At 41.9% G+C, this 16,396-nt stretch overlaps 1 protein-coding gene across 1 annotated transcript in view; it reads left to right on the top strand.

Moving 5' to 3' along the window:
* ank2b (ankyrin 2b, neuronal) overlaps positions 1-16,396 on the top strand; it is a 118,304-nt gene that overhangs the window by 98,081 nt on the left and 3,827 nt on the right. Inside the window, 10 exon segments of the mRNA XM_020594856.1 lie at positions 1,197-1,274; positions 1,435-1,566; positions 1,657-1,806; positions 1,932-2,151; positions 2,646-11,052; positions 11,435-12,364; positions 13,345-13,437; positions 13,862-13,945; positions 14,085-14,249; positions 15,123-15,311. Coding sequence (XP_020450512.1) covers positions 1,197-1,274; positions 1,435-1,566; positions 1,657-1,806; positions 1,932-2,151; positions 2,646-11,052; positions 11,435-12,364; positions 13,345-13,437; positions 13,862-13,945; positions 14,085-14,249; positions 15,123-15,311 — 10,448 coding nt within the window.

Genomic DNA, 16,396 nt, shown 5'->3' with positions numbered 1-16,396 from the left:
CCACTCTTAAAAAAGAGTCCTCCTTCACTTCTGAATCAAAATCTAGAATTCCTATCAAAGCTAGCACTGTTAAGCCTGATTCTACTGCCAAACGTTTTGAATCTACCCAAGAAAAAAAGCTTAAAGTACCAGTAAAAAAAAATACAAGGAGAAATTCTGAGACAGATGCAAGCCCCTCTGTCAAAACCAAGACACCATCTTCCAAAGCTAAGAGCTTCTGTGAGGGAGAGTCTACCAGGCCATCTGCTAAAAAAGAACAGGGCCGCCCCTTGAGTGCTGAGTCAACAAAATCTAAAGGCTTTCAGTCCAGATTGCCTGTCCGGGGTAAAAGTGGTCAGTCGTCTCATTCATCAAATCCTACTAAAGAGAAAAGTGGCCCACACAAACAGTCCATTGAGTTCTTTGAAGAGATAAGTGATGAAGCAGCAAAACTTGTGGCAAGGTTGGCAAAGGCAGACACAGAGGAAGAACAAGAGGCTGCAGCTGCCAACTCAGATGATGAGAGCAGTCTCATTGATCCATCAGTTATAGAAAGAGAAACTTTTCCTGAGTTGCAGTTCCCTACCTCAGGAGACGTCTTTCCTATTAGACCACTGTGGGACGACCCTGTTGAGACACAGATGCAGCGAATCCCAGACGATAAAGTCCAAAGTCAAGGTATCCCCCCAGTTAAAGGGGCTGTTCTCTATCTCTTGTGCCTCATTAGTACCCTAGCTGTAAAGGTGCTGCCTCTCTGTCTCTTGTAGTTATGTCCCGTTGTAGTTGAAGAATCCATATGGCTGTGTCACTTCGAGCTGTGTTTGTGTTCGTAATGATGTCTCTCTTTCCTTCTATGTGTGCTGAAAATCTCAAGATTGACTTAAAAGCTTTATGGAACTTGTGATTACTTCCTTTAAAGATAAAAGTGTAAATAGTTTTCTGAACAATCACATGTAATATCAGTAATTTTCTAATGATAGAAATGCGTTTTTAATCAAAATGCCACCACATGATCTATCACAGCTATTCCTTACAGACATATTATGTACTTGTCTTGGGTTGCAGTTCCTTAACCTGATATTATGAATAATCAAACAAGCAGTAGTACAATAACAAGAAAGCCAGTGAAGATTTTATCAGATGCCGTTTGTGAATGTAACTTGATTTGGTATACCTTGCGGCTCTGCCCGCTCATGGCTGTTTGGTGGTATTTGCAGTAGATCCACAGGATGAAGCAGAGAGAAAAGAGCAACGGTTGGCCATTATAGCTGACCACCTGGGCTTCAGCTGGACAGGTGAGTCACATCTTACTAGTAATATCAAGCTATATCACTGAAAATACGCATTATTAATGCTTCACAGACTGTCCCAAAAGCACAATTTCAAACCGTTCAGATTTATCTTTGGATCATCATTATGGTTATTACTGTATATGTTCTTTTTTTTTTTCCACAGAGTTGGCACGAGAACTTGACTTCAGTGAGGAGAGGATCAACCTGATAAGGACTGAAAACCCCAACTCACTACAAGACCAAAGCCATGCCCTTTTGAAACTCTGGGCAGAGAGGGAGGGAACGCATGCCACAGGTACGTGATAAGTAGGGTACATACAGTATGTCTCATACAAAGTAGCTCTTATTTAATGTAGAACGGTGGTTCTATTTTTTGTTTCAACAGAAATGACATTGATCAAAAGATTAACAAAGATCAACCGAATGGACATTGTTCACCTCATTGAAATGAAGATAAGCAAGTCCACTCAGGAAGAGACATCTTCGCATACCTATGCAGAAATTGAGCAGACCATAGCACTGGACCATAGTGAAGGTGCACAAGACTGATAATTTGGTTGCTTTATGTCTGTGTCTAAAGTTCTAATTGATAGCTTTGTGTAAAATTCTGTCATGTACTAACACGTCCTGTTTTGATGCCTGCATTGTATCCTTTGTCAGGTTTCTCTGCCCTTCATGAAGACATTGACAGCCCCAGTCCAGGCAGGCATTCAGTGGTGGCACGTAGGAGTCCAGGCTCAGGACAAGAGGTACCCATGGTGTCAGCAGAGGACCTGTCCTCCAGTTTGTCATCACTTCATGAGACAACAGGGCGATCAGAGACAGACTCCACAGCAACAGGCTTTCTTAGAAATACCCAAAAAGAGATGGAGACAACATAGTAAGTTATCCAAAAAGGGTAATTCATGTGACCACGCTCACATTTGCCTTCTTGCTGTTTAGTTTATCTGCAAATATGTATGTGTTGCACTTTGCTGTATGAGCTTCCCAACAAATACCCACCAGAGGAAAAACTGCACTGCTGACTTTAGTTTACAGGCTAGATAACTAAATTACTAGACCACTGTAGCACACTGTTCAAAACGTAAGTCCATATGTCAGTGCTGGCATGTCGATTTCTCCTTGCAATAATAATAGTATACTGGGATATCACTGCCACTGATTTCTGACACCAAGAAGACATGTATTTTGAGTTGATTGCATTTTAGTATCGTTACTGTTAAGTTTACATTACTCATGTTGTTGTTGTTTGGAATATCTTCAGATTTTTTCAGTGTGACGTTATGAAGGAATGCTCTGATTATATCAAAGGCTTATCAGGGTTAATCAAAACAGTATCCAGTGACTGAATATTGAAATGTTTTTTTTTTTCAGCCCATCACAAGGAATATATGAAGAATTGACAGACTCAGTGCACAAAGGCCATTATAAACAAGTAAGTCCTTTCTTCACATTGTACTGCACCTCTCCCTACAATCTCCGATCCCATGTGATAGACCCTGTGTACAAAGGCGCACCGAAGTTAAGCACCCGGAATACCTCTACTCCTTCCCCCACTGTTGAACCATGTTATGATGAGGGGGCTGCTGGATATGAAGGGGCAGAGGAGGGAGAGGAATGGAGCTTGGAGTGTCTACGAAGCACCCATTCTGGATATGGTGCTCATCATTTGTCACCGCTGTCTTGGCAAGAGTCATGCAATAATTCTCAAACAGGTGTATGTGAGAGTAGACCATTGTCTATGAATGATTTTGGAGATAGTTTGATTGAATGTGATCAAGCTGAGCAAGACTTCAGGAAACTGTCTATGGAGCTCACAGAAACCGATAAGTTCTCTGAGGTTTCACAGCAACTGACAAGTGAACAAATGCTTCAGCCTCCATCTTTGCTTCCTTCTGGTCCTATTAATGCATCCAAAGAATCCACGCAGACAAAACTAATTGCCACAAAACACACGGATGAAGTCTCAAGTCAACCACATAACGTCCTGTATGGATATGATTTTGAACTGATAGATTCAGATCGTGATGATGTGTTTATAATGCCCATGAATGCATCCCCTGAAGACTGCATTCAAGCTGGAGTCAGTAAAGAGGTTGTGAAAGCTGCCAGACACACAAAGATTAATGCTTCAAACTCTGAGCATGACATTGATGCTTACCTGGTCAATATTTCAGGTGACCATGATGTCAAATCCAGTCACAGCATATGTCAAACGCAATATACAACCACTCAGGAGTTAAGAGGTCCTTCTGATTACAGTCATACAATTCCAGGTTTAATATCTGAAAAACCAGAATTGAGCCCAGCCACTTTCATTCAGATGTCACATGACTCAGCTTTTGGCCAGGCTGATGTTCAGCCAGTTATATCAAAAGAAAAGGACATGAAAAAAGACCCTAAAAATGAGACTGTGTTCTCTGTACAGCCTGCACCAGAGATTGAAGCATTCAGGTATAGATTCCATTCACCAGAATCCACATCTGAAACCTCTGGTAAATGTTACAGCTTAGTTCATGGCAGATCATCTTCACCTGAATATGTGACTGAAACAGCAGCACTGTCAATAGAGAGTAGGGGCTCATCACCTCAGTCAATTTCTTCAGTAAATGAGCTGAATTTTCTTGCACCTGATTCTCCAGTACCTCAGTTTAGGCCCTTGTCTCCTCTCCCACCCACTACTTTTCCATGGGAAACTGGTGATGTTGGGGTATTTCTTCAGGGCAAACCATTACTGAGTGCACCAGGAGGCACTTACATGCTGTTAACATCAAAAGCAGAAGAAAGGCCATTAGCACCAATGATTTCAAACAAAATACCATTTGGAAGGCCAGTATCACCGGGCAGTGATCATAGTAATGAGATGTCCATGTCACCTCAGTCATTAAGTTTTGACATAGAGGACAGATCATCCTCACCTGAGCCGGTGTCATCAGGTATAGAATTTGAAACACCACCTTTATCAACACCTTTTGAAGACAGGCCCTCATCCCCAGAATCTGTAGCATCTATAAATGAAAAAAAAGCATTGCCACCTGATTCACCTATACCTGAATTCAGTCACAATTTACCTAACTCAGCAATTGTTGTTATAGGGGACAGATCCACTTCACCTGAGTCAGTATTATCAGATGTAGAATATGGCTGCATGTCTCCAGCATCACTTAATCATGAAAAGAGAGCTTCCTCACCTACTTCAGTTGCATCTGACAGTGATTCTGAATCTATTGCACCTGTCGTTGGACATAGAGAAGCTTCCCCTGAGTCAGCTGAATCTGTGCAGGTAGTATATGATTCCATACGTTCTGATCATAGACCGAATTCACCTGAACTACTAGCATGTGATACAGAGAACAAATCAACACCACCAGTGGAATTAGTATGCGAGTATGATGATGACTGGGTTATTATATCTTTGTCTGGTATCGAAGGAAGAACACTTTATCCAGATGCAGTTCCTGTCTGTAGACCAACATCTCCACAATCAGTGACGTTAGACTATAGAGAATCCTGTTCTGAATCAGAAACCTTAAATGAGCGTCTGTCCCCAGATTCTCCCGTTCCACAATATACACCATCTGTGCATCATACTGTCACTATAACATATCAGTCATCATCACCAGAATCTGTGCTGTCAGATGCAGAGTGTGAGGCTATGCCGTTGCTGTCATGTTTTGAGAACAGGCCATCATCTCCTGAGTCTAGTAGCTTCATAAGCGATCATGGGCTACTGCTAAATCCTGTAACTGGCCTCCCTCCCAAAGAAGACATGGCACTTCAACTGACACAAGGTGGAATTGTTTTAGAAGAGGCATGTCTTAAAAACCAGTTTGAAGCAAAATCTGATGTAATTGTTTATCTAGAAAAGCCAAAAGCTGAGGGCAAAAATACAACCTATATTCTGTCAAAATCTGGAGAAGAAAACCCTAAGAAACATTGTGAAACTGATGCTCATAAGATGCAGTCAGTAGTAGTGCCTGATGACAGTCACTCTGACATTGTATCACCATCAGCAGAAGATAAGGTTTTGCCAACTGATGTAATTACAGAAGAACTATCTCATGAGGTGTCTGATGAAGTAAAATCAGATGAGAAAATTCACAGTCCTGTAACTGAGAAGGAAGAATGCGCTAGAAACAAAGTATCTAAGAAATCACTCAAAACTGATGATGAACCTGTGCAGACTGTTACATATTATCAAAAAGAATCCTCTGAATTTATAATTAAAACACCTGAAGAGATACAAACATCTGGTAAAACCTTGTCGGCTCCTTTGTCGCTGGAAACTGCATCTGATGATCGACCTTTGTCATTGGCGTTTACTACAGATATCACTAAAGATCAGCAAATACATGGAGAGTCTTCAGCTTCTGGATCTCAGCATCATAAACCTTTATGTTTAACAGAGTATTCAGTGTCAGTCTCCCATTCAGAAAATGATGGAGAACGTTGGAAACTCATTTCTCAAATTCATGACCCACAGTATGTAGGAGAGTTTTATCAAACACATCCAGTTGAGGCAGCTAGAGATGAAAGTGCTACTTTACAGTCAGAAAGTCATCAAAGATATCTTTCACCAGGATACTATAGACCCACGTCCCCACAATCACTGATGGTGCTGGAATCACTCAAACCAGATTCATCCCAACCAGAGAGATCTGTAGATAGTCAACGAGCTTTAACACCAGATTCCCCTGTTCCTCAGTACTTTGCCTCTCTCTCTGGAGCCTCCCAAGTTTATCACAGATCAGTGTTAACAGAGTCAGCCCTTTCAGATCTGGAATTGGAGACTGATTTAAATGCATCATTTCTTTTTGAGGACAGATCATCTCCTGATTCACTGTCATCTATAAACATATACAGGCCACTCTCACCTGACTCACCTGTTCCTGAGTTTAGACAGTTTATAGCAGAATCAGTTTTTAATGCTGCATTGGACCGGTCTTCATCACTTGAGTCAGTAGCCTCAGATCTAGAATGTGGGACATCCTTTTCATTATTATTCACTGAGAACAGACTGTCTTCCCCAGATTCTCTTGATGAAAACAGGCCACTTTCCCCTGAGTCACCCATTCCTGTCTTTTGGCAGGCTTTACCAGAATTTGCTGTTTCGACCACAGTGAAAAGGCCCATTTCACCTGTAGCATTTTGGTCAGATCTAGAATATGGGGCTGTGTTTCCATCACAACTGTGGCCTGAAGTGAGACCATCATCACCGGATTCAGTAGTTTCTAGTGATGACGATACAGGTGACTCAGTTATTGAATCAACCTCGATTATTGCCCACAGATCATCATCTCCTGAGTCAGAAATTTCAGAGGTTGAATATACACAACTAAGTGAAGATATGCGTATTTCTAAGCAGAGACCCAACTCACCAGAGTCACAGGTATCAGAGACTTCAGAGGGGCTATTGGGTGGTAGTAATAAATCTCTAAAGGCAATCAGGGTACCAGTCTATAGACTTGTTTATGATGCTGAACTTTGGAAGCTCATTTCTCAAATACATGATCCTCACTATTTCGCGGAGTCATTTTGCAGTAAAACTGGTGTTTTTGAATATGCTGGAACTAGAACTGAGTATGTTTTAGAGGATTCGGGTGTAAAAGAGGGAGAGTCTGTGGGTGGTGTGAAGTTGGACATTGACGATTTATCTGATTCAGTGCGAGCAAAGACTGAGGGGGAAGATATACCAGTATCACCTGATGCTGAGGCAGAATACAAACCTTTATCATCAAGTGAATTGACATTAATGAGTGCACTCAGGTCCTGTTCTCCTGAGTCTTTGAAGGACTTGTCTCCAGATTCCCCAGTTCCCCAGTTTTCTGTTGACTTTGCTCAAATTTCACACTCCCAGCCATATTCAGAATCAGCAGAGTCAGATGAGGATTCAGACCATTGCCTGTCCTGGGTTTTCGATGAAGTTATAACTTGGTCACCTAGTTCTCCAATATCTGTAGATGAAAACTTGACAGTACCACCTGACTCACCTTTACCGGACTTCAGACCTGCACTACCTGAATCAGTTACAGCTGTGATTGGGTACAGATCCTCTTCACCAGAATCAGTACATTCAGATATTGAATATGAGTGTTCAGATTCAGTGGTCTTTACAGATCAGAGAACAAACTCACCTGATTCAGTTACTTCCATGTTTGAAGAAAGGAAATCAGCTGCTAGTGCAAAATTTAAAACAAACCAGCTGATGTGTCAACTATATGATCCTCATTATGTAGGAGATGCTTTTACAAAAAGAGTGTTTGAATATGTGAAGACCACTAAAGAACATGCTTCCCTTGATTTACATACAGAAGCGTCAATATTGCCACTAGATTCACCTGTTCCACAGGTCGCCACAAGAGTTGTTGAACGTTTTCCATCATTTATTAGGTTAATGTCAGCATTTCCTGAATCAGCTATGTCAGAAGTCGAATGTGCTGATTTGGTTAATTCCCAACCTGATACTGAAAACAGACCAAACTCTCCAGAGTTATTAGAGTCAGGGGTTGAAGAGAGACCTCTGTCTCTTGACTCTGAATCTGATTATAGGCCTTTCTCACCAACATCACTAATGGTGTCAAATTTCAGATCATTCTCTCCTGAATCAACTGGCTCTGTAAATGAATTTAGAGCACTTGCAACAGACTCTCCCATTCCAGGGTTAAGACTGGCACTACAAGGGCCTTTTAACACATACATGGACTATAGGTCCTCTTCACCAGTGTCAGTGTCATCAGATTTGGAAATGGACATGGAATTACCTTTATCAATGTTATTTGAGGACCGACCATCATCTCCTGAGTCTTTAGCATCACTCAGTAAATACAGGCAACTTTCACCAGATTCCCCCATACCTGAGTTCATATCAGCTTTGCCAACTCCATATGCTGATATTAGTGGTTACAGGTCATCATCGCCTGAATCGGTGGCATCGGATATAGAATTAGCTCCACTAATGTCTCAGCTGTTTGAAGCTGATGAGAGACCAGATTCTCCACAATCAGTCTTGTCTTTCTGTGAACACCAGTGTTTGTCACCAGACTCTCCGATTCCTCAGTACCTTCATACCGAACCTCCTATGATGGTGGTTATGTATAGATCTGCTTCATCTGGGTCAGTGTATTCAGATGAGGATTTGGAGACTGATTTATGTATCCCTTGGCTTTTTGAGGACAGAGCTGAATCTCGTCAGTCAGGGGCATCTGATTTTGATCTTAGATGTTTGTCTCCTGATTCTCCATTACCCCAGTGCACCATGAGTGCACCTGCTATGTTAGAAGTAAGACACAGATCCTCATCACCTGAATCAGTATGTTCAGATGAGGATTTGGAGACTGATTTATGCATCCCCTGGCTTTTTGAGGACAGAGCAGAATCTCGTCAGTCAGGGGCATCTGATTTTGATCTTAGATGTTTGTCTCCTGACTCTCCACTACCCCAGTGCACCATGAGTGCACCCGCTATGTTAGAGGTAAGATACAGATCCTCATCACCTGAATCAGTATGTTCAGATGAGGACTTGGAGACTGATTTATGTGTCCCCTGGCTTTTTGAGGACAGACCAGAATCCCCTGATTCAGCTGCATCCAAAGACGAGTTTAGACCTCTTTCGCCAGACTCACCCATTCCTGAATTTGCACAGGCACTGCAGGAGTCCTCTGTATTACATACCGACTATCAGTCTATTTCACCTGAGTCCTTCTTGTCAGATTTGGAAATGGAATTATCTTCCCTAATGGTCATAGAAGACCAACCTTCATCACCTGAGTGCTTAGTATTTGCAAGTAAATACCCAAGACTTTCTCCTGATTCCCCTGTGCCTGATTTTAGACAGAATCTGACTGAGCCATATCTTGAGTTCAGAGCTTACAGGTCATCAACATCTGAATCAGAGCCTTCAGAAATAGAAGATGCTTCCTTGATTTCACAGGTATTTGATTTTGAGGACAGAGCAGAATCCTGTCAGTCAGAGGTGTCAGACTCTGATTATAGATATCTATTGACAGAGTCTGTTTCATCAGATAATGAAGAATTGATGTTGGCGCCCTTATCCTCAATATGCGAATTCAAGGCTCCAACTTCCGCTGAAGCAACCGTTGGTAGCTCTGTTGTATCAACAACTGTTGCCCCTAACTCACTTGAGGAATCAGCCATTATGGTAGCGGAGTACAATCTCATTTATGATGCTGAGTTATGGAAGCTGATTTCTCATGTGCATGATCCCCAATATACAGGAGAAACTTTCAGCAGTAAAACTGGGATCATGCAGTTAATAGGCAGTACAATAGAATATGAAAGGAGTGTTCCAGCTAATGAACAAGAAAATAAAGTAAAAGATGAAAATGAGCATGATGCTAATAGCACAGTACCACCTTTGGAAGTGCCGCGCCACTTGATTATAACAGAAACGTCCACAGTCATATCTCACATGCACAATACAGAACCAGCTCCACCAGTGTTTGAGCACATTCTGTCTTCACCAGCATCTCAAAACAGACAGAACAACTACACATCAGAAATGCCTTCCCCTAAGGCACAAACAGATTCTGATTATGATTTGGTAGCTCTGTCTGTGTTACAGCATGATGATCTATGTTATTCACCAGAATCCTTGATCAACGACAGACTCGCATCTCTTAATTCGGTCACTGTGGTAGAAGAAAGACCATCATCACCAGAATCTGTTAATGAGTTAAGACCTCTCTCACCAGATTCCCCCTTGCCTGAATATACAGTAGCATTTCCAGAATGTGTAACATCCATGAGATCAGCATCATCTTCACCTGAAACTTTTGCATCAGATATAGATTACTTGCCACTGGATTTGGAACTTGCAGAATGCAGACCATCACCTTTAGAATCTTCACAATCAGGATCAGAGAATCAGTTTGAGAGAGATAGGCCATTGTCATCTCAGTCACTGCCTGAATACAGACCTATGTCACTTGAATCAGCCATGCAAATGACTGACAAAAGAGCATCGTCTCCAGAGTCAATGCCTGAGTTCAATGAGAACAGGTCTCTCTCTCCAGACTCTCCCATCACTCAGTTTACAGTGTCATTGCATGAGTACACCACTACATATGGGTCTTCATCACCGGCATCAGTAGGTTCAGATTTAGAGTGCGAGCTTATAATTACATCATCCAGTGCCATTGAGACTGAGAGAGCATCCTCGCCAGATTCCATTTCCTCTGTCAGTGAGTTCAGGCAACTGTTCCCTGACTCACCAGTGCCCGAGTTTATGAGAATATTGTCCTCCTATTTTATGGATCCTGTCCCATTTGATATATCACCTTCACCATTGTCTTGGTCATCAGACTCTGAATTTGTTGCTTCACCTGTTGATTGTTGGATTGGAACCAACCCAAGGCCACTAAGTCCTGAAACTGTTGAGTCAGAGGAGGAATTAGGATTCTGTTGTGAGAGTACCGATGGGTTAGTCTCTAAACCAGAACCTTTGAGTCATGTGACATCTCCTTTATTACCTGAGCAACATTTATCAGTCCCTAAGAAAAAACAGAGAGCTGTGTCACCCTTACCACATCAAATGAGGGAGATACAGTCGAAGAAAGAATCAGAGGTTTTTACATATGACAAATGGATGCAGTGTGGATCAGAAGCTGAGAGTATCTCAGCTTTGCCAACCACTGTTTGTGAAGATGACCTTCAGAAAGACTTTTCTATGAAGCCATCACCAGTTCAAGATATAAAACGAAAGGAAGAGAAGGTCCTACACATTAGCACCAGAGAACTAAAGAGCAAGACAGCCTCTCAAAGGGTAAGAGTGAGAGCATGACAATCCAGCAAACTTGACAAATTTATTAACATGCCGCATGGATGAAGCGAGTTAACACTGTGTTACACTCAGGACATGTTTTGGTGAAGTAGTAACAAAATGGTGTGTGTTGATACACTCACGTTGCCCATAATATATCTGGAATGTGAAGAGTTTGGATGGAAATATTACTAATCACTCTTCATTCAATTCTCATCTATTTGTGTGATGGTGAGATGCTAAGGTTGCATGCTTTGCCTTAATTGTTCTAAATCTCATGAGTTGTTGGCTGCCCAGTGATAAGTTGGTGAAATTTTAAGTGTATACCAAAATGTTTGCTCATTTCAACTGAACTTATTTAGGTCATGTTGACATTCACTTGCAGGCTGCTCCTCATACACCAGAGGAAACACAGTTTCAGACAGATGATGAGGTGAAAAGCAAGCTGTTGTCTGCTACAACAGTGACGCAAGACACCAGTGAAATAAGTGTGCAATTCAGTGATGGCAAGACAATGAAATCAGTTCCTCTTCAGCTACCTGACAAGAGCGTATACACAACCCACAGAACTGTTACTCCAGTTCTACCTTTACCTGAGAAGACATCCTGTGTAAAGGCGGATAGATCGCGTGGTCACTCAGAGTTGTCCCCTGCGGAAACGCTGTCCAGTGAGCTTTTCTCACCCATGTCGAGCCAGCGTGTGGTACCACCTGATTATGAAGCAGTGTTTTCAGGCCATGAAACCCAGAGAGTTTCTGAATGTAGCCAAGCCTCCTTGGACGATTTGAGTCCAGTATCCCCAGTGTTCAGTGACTCCGTCCCAGCACAGGTCATGACTGAAGCTACTGCCAAGGCAAAGGCTGAAACTGCTGAAGAGTTCACATTTTCTCCAGACTTTAACCGAGTCCTCTCAGAATTTGAGAAAACAGTCTCAGAATTTGAATCAGAAGAAGCAAAAGGCCAATCTAAAGAACTCAGTCAGGGTTGTAAGTCTCCACAGCACTCAGACTCGGAGCTGGAGTTCTTTGACTGCAGACAAGCCTTCTCGGACTTCTCTGAACCAGAAGAGGTCAAACTGGAACATGAAATTACCTATCGTGTCTCGGAGCCTCCTTCCCCAATGCCTATTAGTAGCCCTGATATTGGCTTTCTGAAAGAGAAGCGCTTCTCTTCTGGAAGTGAAAGTCTTGGTGAGTTTGCTTATGATTCAGAGGGCTCACAGGAGGGCCGTGGAGCTTGTGACTTCCCAGTGTGTGAGGAGCTTCCTCCCAGAGGTCAGGCAGGGTATTACGATGATGACGACTTTCTGGGAAGGGTAAGAGGTTTGGCATGAGCGCACTGGCTGGTGTCTTGCCTGGTTTAAGGCTGGTCCCTGTTGTGCTGCATTCAAGACTCAGGACATTAAACACATGAATTGACACTTTATGAATTAAATGAGGCTGATGAGTGCTTTTGTGTGCATGAGTGTCTAAACCAAGAAAATAATAAACATTTTAACAACTGTGATGAGTTGCTGTATTAAATGTCAGAAACTGAAAAAGTAGTTTTTGATGTTGGTGTTGTGATGTATTTGCTGTTCCTCATTTTGAAGTCGGCACCAGTGGCATTTACAAGCTGCTTTAAAGAACAAATTCTGTAACAGCTCTTTGTTAACATCCGCACCTGTTTGCATCTCTTCATTTCTGCTTGTTGCTGTTCCTGTCAGTGTGTGAAATACCCGCTGTCAATGGGGGGATCTCATGCGGTGTAGCCCCGCTTCAGCCACACATGAAAGGAAAATTCTAGTATATTTCAACATAGCAAATTTCTTTCACAATGAAAAATAATTCAGTGATTTTCAAATGTTGTATGAGAGTCCCACCATATTTCACACGCTGGTTCCCATTCTTGCATGTTTACGTCGTTTGTGTATTTGCATAACTGTGCCTTCTCTTCATCTCACGTCACTATTTTGTGTAGCCATCCAATTTAATTTCATTCCCTCATTCCATTTGTATAAGAACCTTTCTGGCAAGTAAACATAAAAGTGAGGTTAAGAGGAAAGAAGGAAAGAATGTTTATGTCGTTTGTGTATTTGCATAACTGTGCCTTCTCTTCATCTCACGTCACTATTTTGTGTAGCCATCCAATTTAATTTCATTCCCTCATTCCATTTGTATAAGAACCTTTCTGGCAAGTAAACATAAAAGTGAGGTTAAGAGGAAAGAAGGAACAGCGCTGCCTGCAGTAGCGAGCTCCAGTAACACTTAACGGAGCTGATGTTTTGACCCGTGGTGGTTGTGTGCTGTCTCCCAGGAGATAGCGGAGGAGCTAGGGATGCTGTCCTCTGATAGCTCAGAGGAGGAGGTGCTGACCACCAGGGTGGTCCGACGGAGAGTTATCATTCAGGTAAACAAGCACGATGCAGCTGTGCAGCCAGTGCACTGTGGAGTGATGCAGGGTTAGTAGGGAGCTGAGGGTTAGTGTTGATTCTCATGCTGGGCTTCATTTAATGGGTTAATCATACACAGACTGTCCCATACTACATGTGTTTGATATGACAATACTGTTTTCTTGCAATGCAGAAAGTAAACTTTGAGTGGAGAACATCTAAACCACATTTGTTTGTTTGCAGTTTGTTTCTAGCATTCGCTTTTTAATTTTGTCATATCAGTGATACTCTGTTGTTATAGAAATGTTTAATATTGGAAAAATTAAAGCCACAGTGTGATGAAAGAAATACACTGTTTGATATAGATGTACTGTGATCATGCACATATATGCAGGACTGTAATATGTGTGAACTGACAGCAGGTGTTTTGTGTTTTTACAGGCAGACACCCTTCCAGATATCCCATCACAGACTGTCACTGAGGAGAAGTACATAGATGAGCATGGGAACATGGTAGTTAAGAAGGTAAGGGAACATTTAAGCAAGTCAACAACATCAAAATGTCAAAAAAATCCCTGTAAAACCAAAGTATTGTTCCATATGCTGAACATCATGAGAAATACTTATTCTCAGATTATCCTTATTCTCTTTTTGTCTTGACCAGATCACACGGAAGGTGATTCGTAAGTATGTGTCAGCAGATGGCACGGAGACACAGGAAGTGACCATCGAGGGCTCTCAGCAGGAGTCGGTGCAGATCGAGGAGGGAGACAATGTCTCCAGAGTGGTGAAGAGAACCGTGCTTCATAGTGAGGGAGATCAGAAAGAAGTGAGTGTCATTTTATCTTCTACTTTAATATGGTTTTAAGCTCTAATTGGATTACTGGATTTCTATTATGAATTATATTAATGTGTGTACTGAACAAAATAAAGTATTGCTAGGAATCCTTGAAGGATTCAGTTATCTAATCCTAGTATTGTTCCTCATTGAGATTGTACCTGATATGTTTGTTTTTACTTTTGATAACGAACAGTCTTTTTGCTGCATTCAAGAGCTTTATGAAGTTTGGAAATGCCCACTTCTGAGGCAAAAATAGGTAGCTGTGGCCAAAAGCAAGCATGAACTGCCTCGCTGAGATGTCCAAGTTGCACCTCACATAACCGTAAAACATACTAAAACCACATCTATAAAATACCTGTGTGCAAACATGTATTTGAAATGTAAAACCTAAAGTATGTAAAGTTGGCAAAGTTCTATGCAAGCTAGCTAGCTACTGCTGCTAGCTGTCATTAAACTCATTGATGTTAGCATTGCCTTACCAGCTACAGTATAAGAATCTTGGAATTCCTAGCTTTGTTTAGCAAATGTAATATACAGCTAATTACCAAGCCTACTAGAGCGCTAATACAGTACAGCGAATTAGATGAAACAATAAGAGTGTGCAGTCCAGTCATTTGGCACAGCGGTGCTACCAGCGGCATACTCACCAGTGCAGTGGTACAATAACATTGTGATCTTTAGTAGGTGCTGCCTACCATTATTACAGTTGAGACTGATGGGATGGGCTTTACTGGTATTCAGCATTAAGAGTACTGGATATGTTGAAACTTTGACCCAGGGACAGTATTAGATTAAACACTGAGGTACTGTAAGTACATAGTACAATTTCAGGTGCCTTGATTTTTGTCACCTTCTCTCTAGTTGACCCTCTCGGAGCCCCTTGCCCTGGGCGCCGCCACAGCTTCAGAGTTTGAGGTGGAGCCAGTGCAGGGTCGAAAGGTCAGCAAGGTTGTCAAGACGACGGTGGTGAGAGGCGAGAGGATGGAGAAACAGACGGGAGACACCTCACTGGCTGCAGATCTCCCCTCAGCCAGAGAGGACTTTGAGAAGGTCAGTGTGTCTGAAGTAGAAAAAACAATTCTATCAACAGCTGATCTCACACATTTATCAGGTACTTTATCTGATGGTGATGAGAGGTAGTGCTTTCACTGCTGACTAAAGATTCTTGTTAGGTTCTCAGTGTTTGTCATTCTTCTTTCCTCCTTCTGATCCCACTCTCCTCCCTCCAGGCATTGAGTTATGCTGGAGTCTTTGGGAAAGTGCTCCTGCCTCATGTAGTAGAGAAAGAGATTGTGCAGGACGACGGTTCTGTGATTAAAAGGTTGGGCTGAAGCATGGGAGTGTGTAGAAATGACCACAGACACTGTTTTGTTAAGAAGGCTTAACATGGAAGCATGGTGTCATTCACCTCTGTAAACATAATGTCATTTGATTTGATGTGTCCTTTGCAGGGTTAAGTGGCAATTAGAAGCTTGTCAAGGGATAATGACTGTATATTTTATAACCAGGGTATTTATTTTTTATAGTTTTGGTCTTTATTTTTATTAGTTTTAATGTTTTACTCATTGGACTTTTTGCTGAGATCTGGGGTGCAGCAACACCGTTAGACACAAGCTTCCAAGCACTTAACAGGTTTAATAGTTGTAGAATATTTATTAGTTTTCAAATTAGTTTGTTTGTAGAAACAATATGATCATTTCACTTAGAGTGGAAAGGTTATTGGGAAGTTTTCAATCCGTTCAACTCAGTCACATTACTATCGTCATCTGCCACAGTGTCATTCTTGATACTACCACTGGGGGTCACTGTAGCCAATCCCAGCCCACACTGGGCGTGAGGTGGGGTACATGTGGGCAGGTCACCAGTCTAATCACAGGCTGACACACAAAGAAAGACGACTGTTTACACTCACATTCGCACCTACAGACAGTTTATATTCACCAGTCAACCTAACCTGCACGTGTTTGGACTGTGGGAGGAAACCGGAGGAAATCCCAGCAGGCAAGTGGAGACCCTGTAAACTCCACACAGAGCTTATTTGATTTATTCTTTTCTTTCAAGCATGTAAAGACAGTTGATATGTCAACACACATAATTTTACACATATCCAACAAATGCTAATCCAATATCAATTT

The sequence above is a fragment of the Monopterus albus genome, unplaced genomic scaffold (genome assembly GCF_001952655.1).
Source record: "Monopterus albus unplaced genomic scaffold, M_albus_1.0 scaffold25.1, whole genome shotgun sequence".
Classification (NCBI taxonomy): Eukaryota; Metazoa; Chordata; class Actinopteri; order Synbranchiformes; family Synbranchidae; genus Monopterus; species Monopterus albus.
The sequence above is the reverse complement of the archived record's forward strand: the minus strand, read 5'-3'. Positions and strand labels throughout refer to the sequence as shown.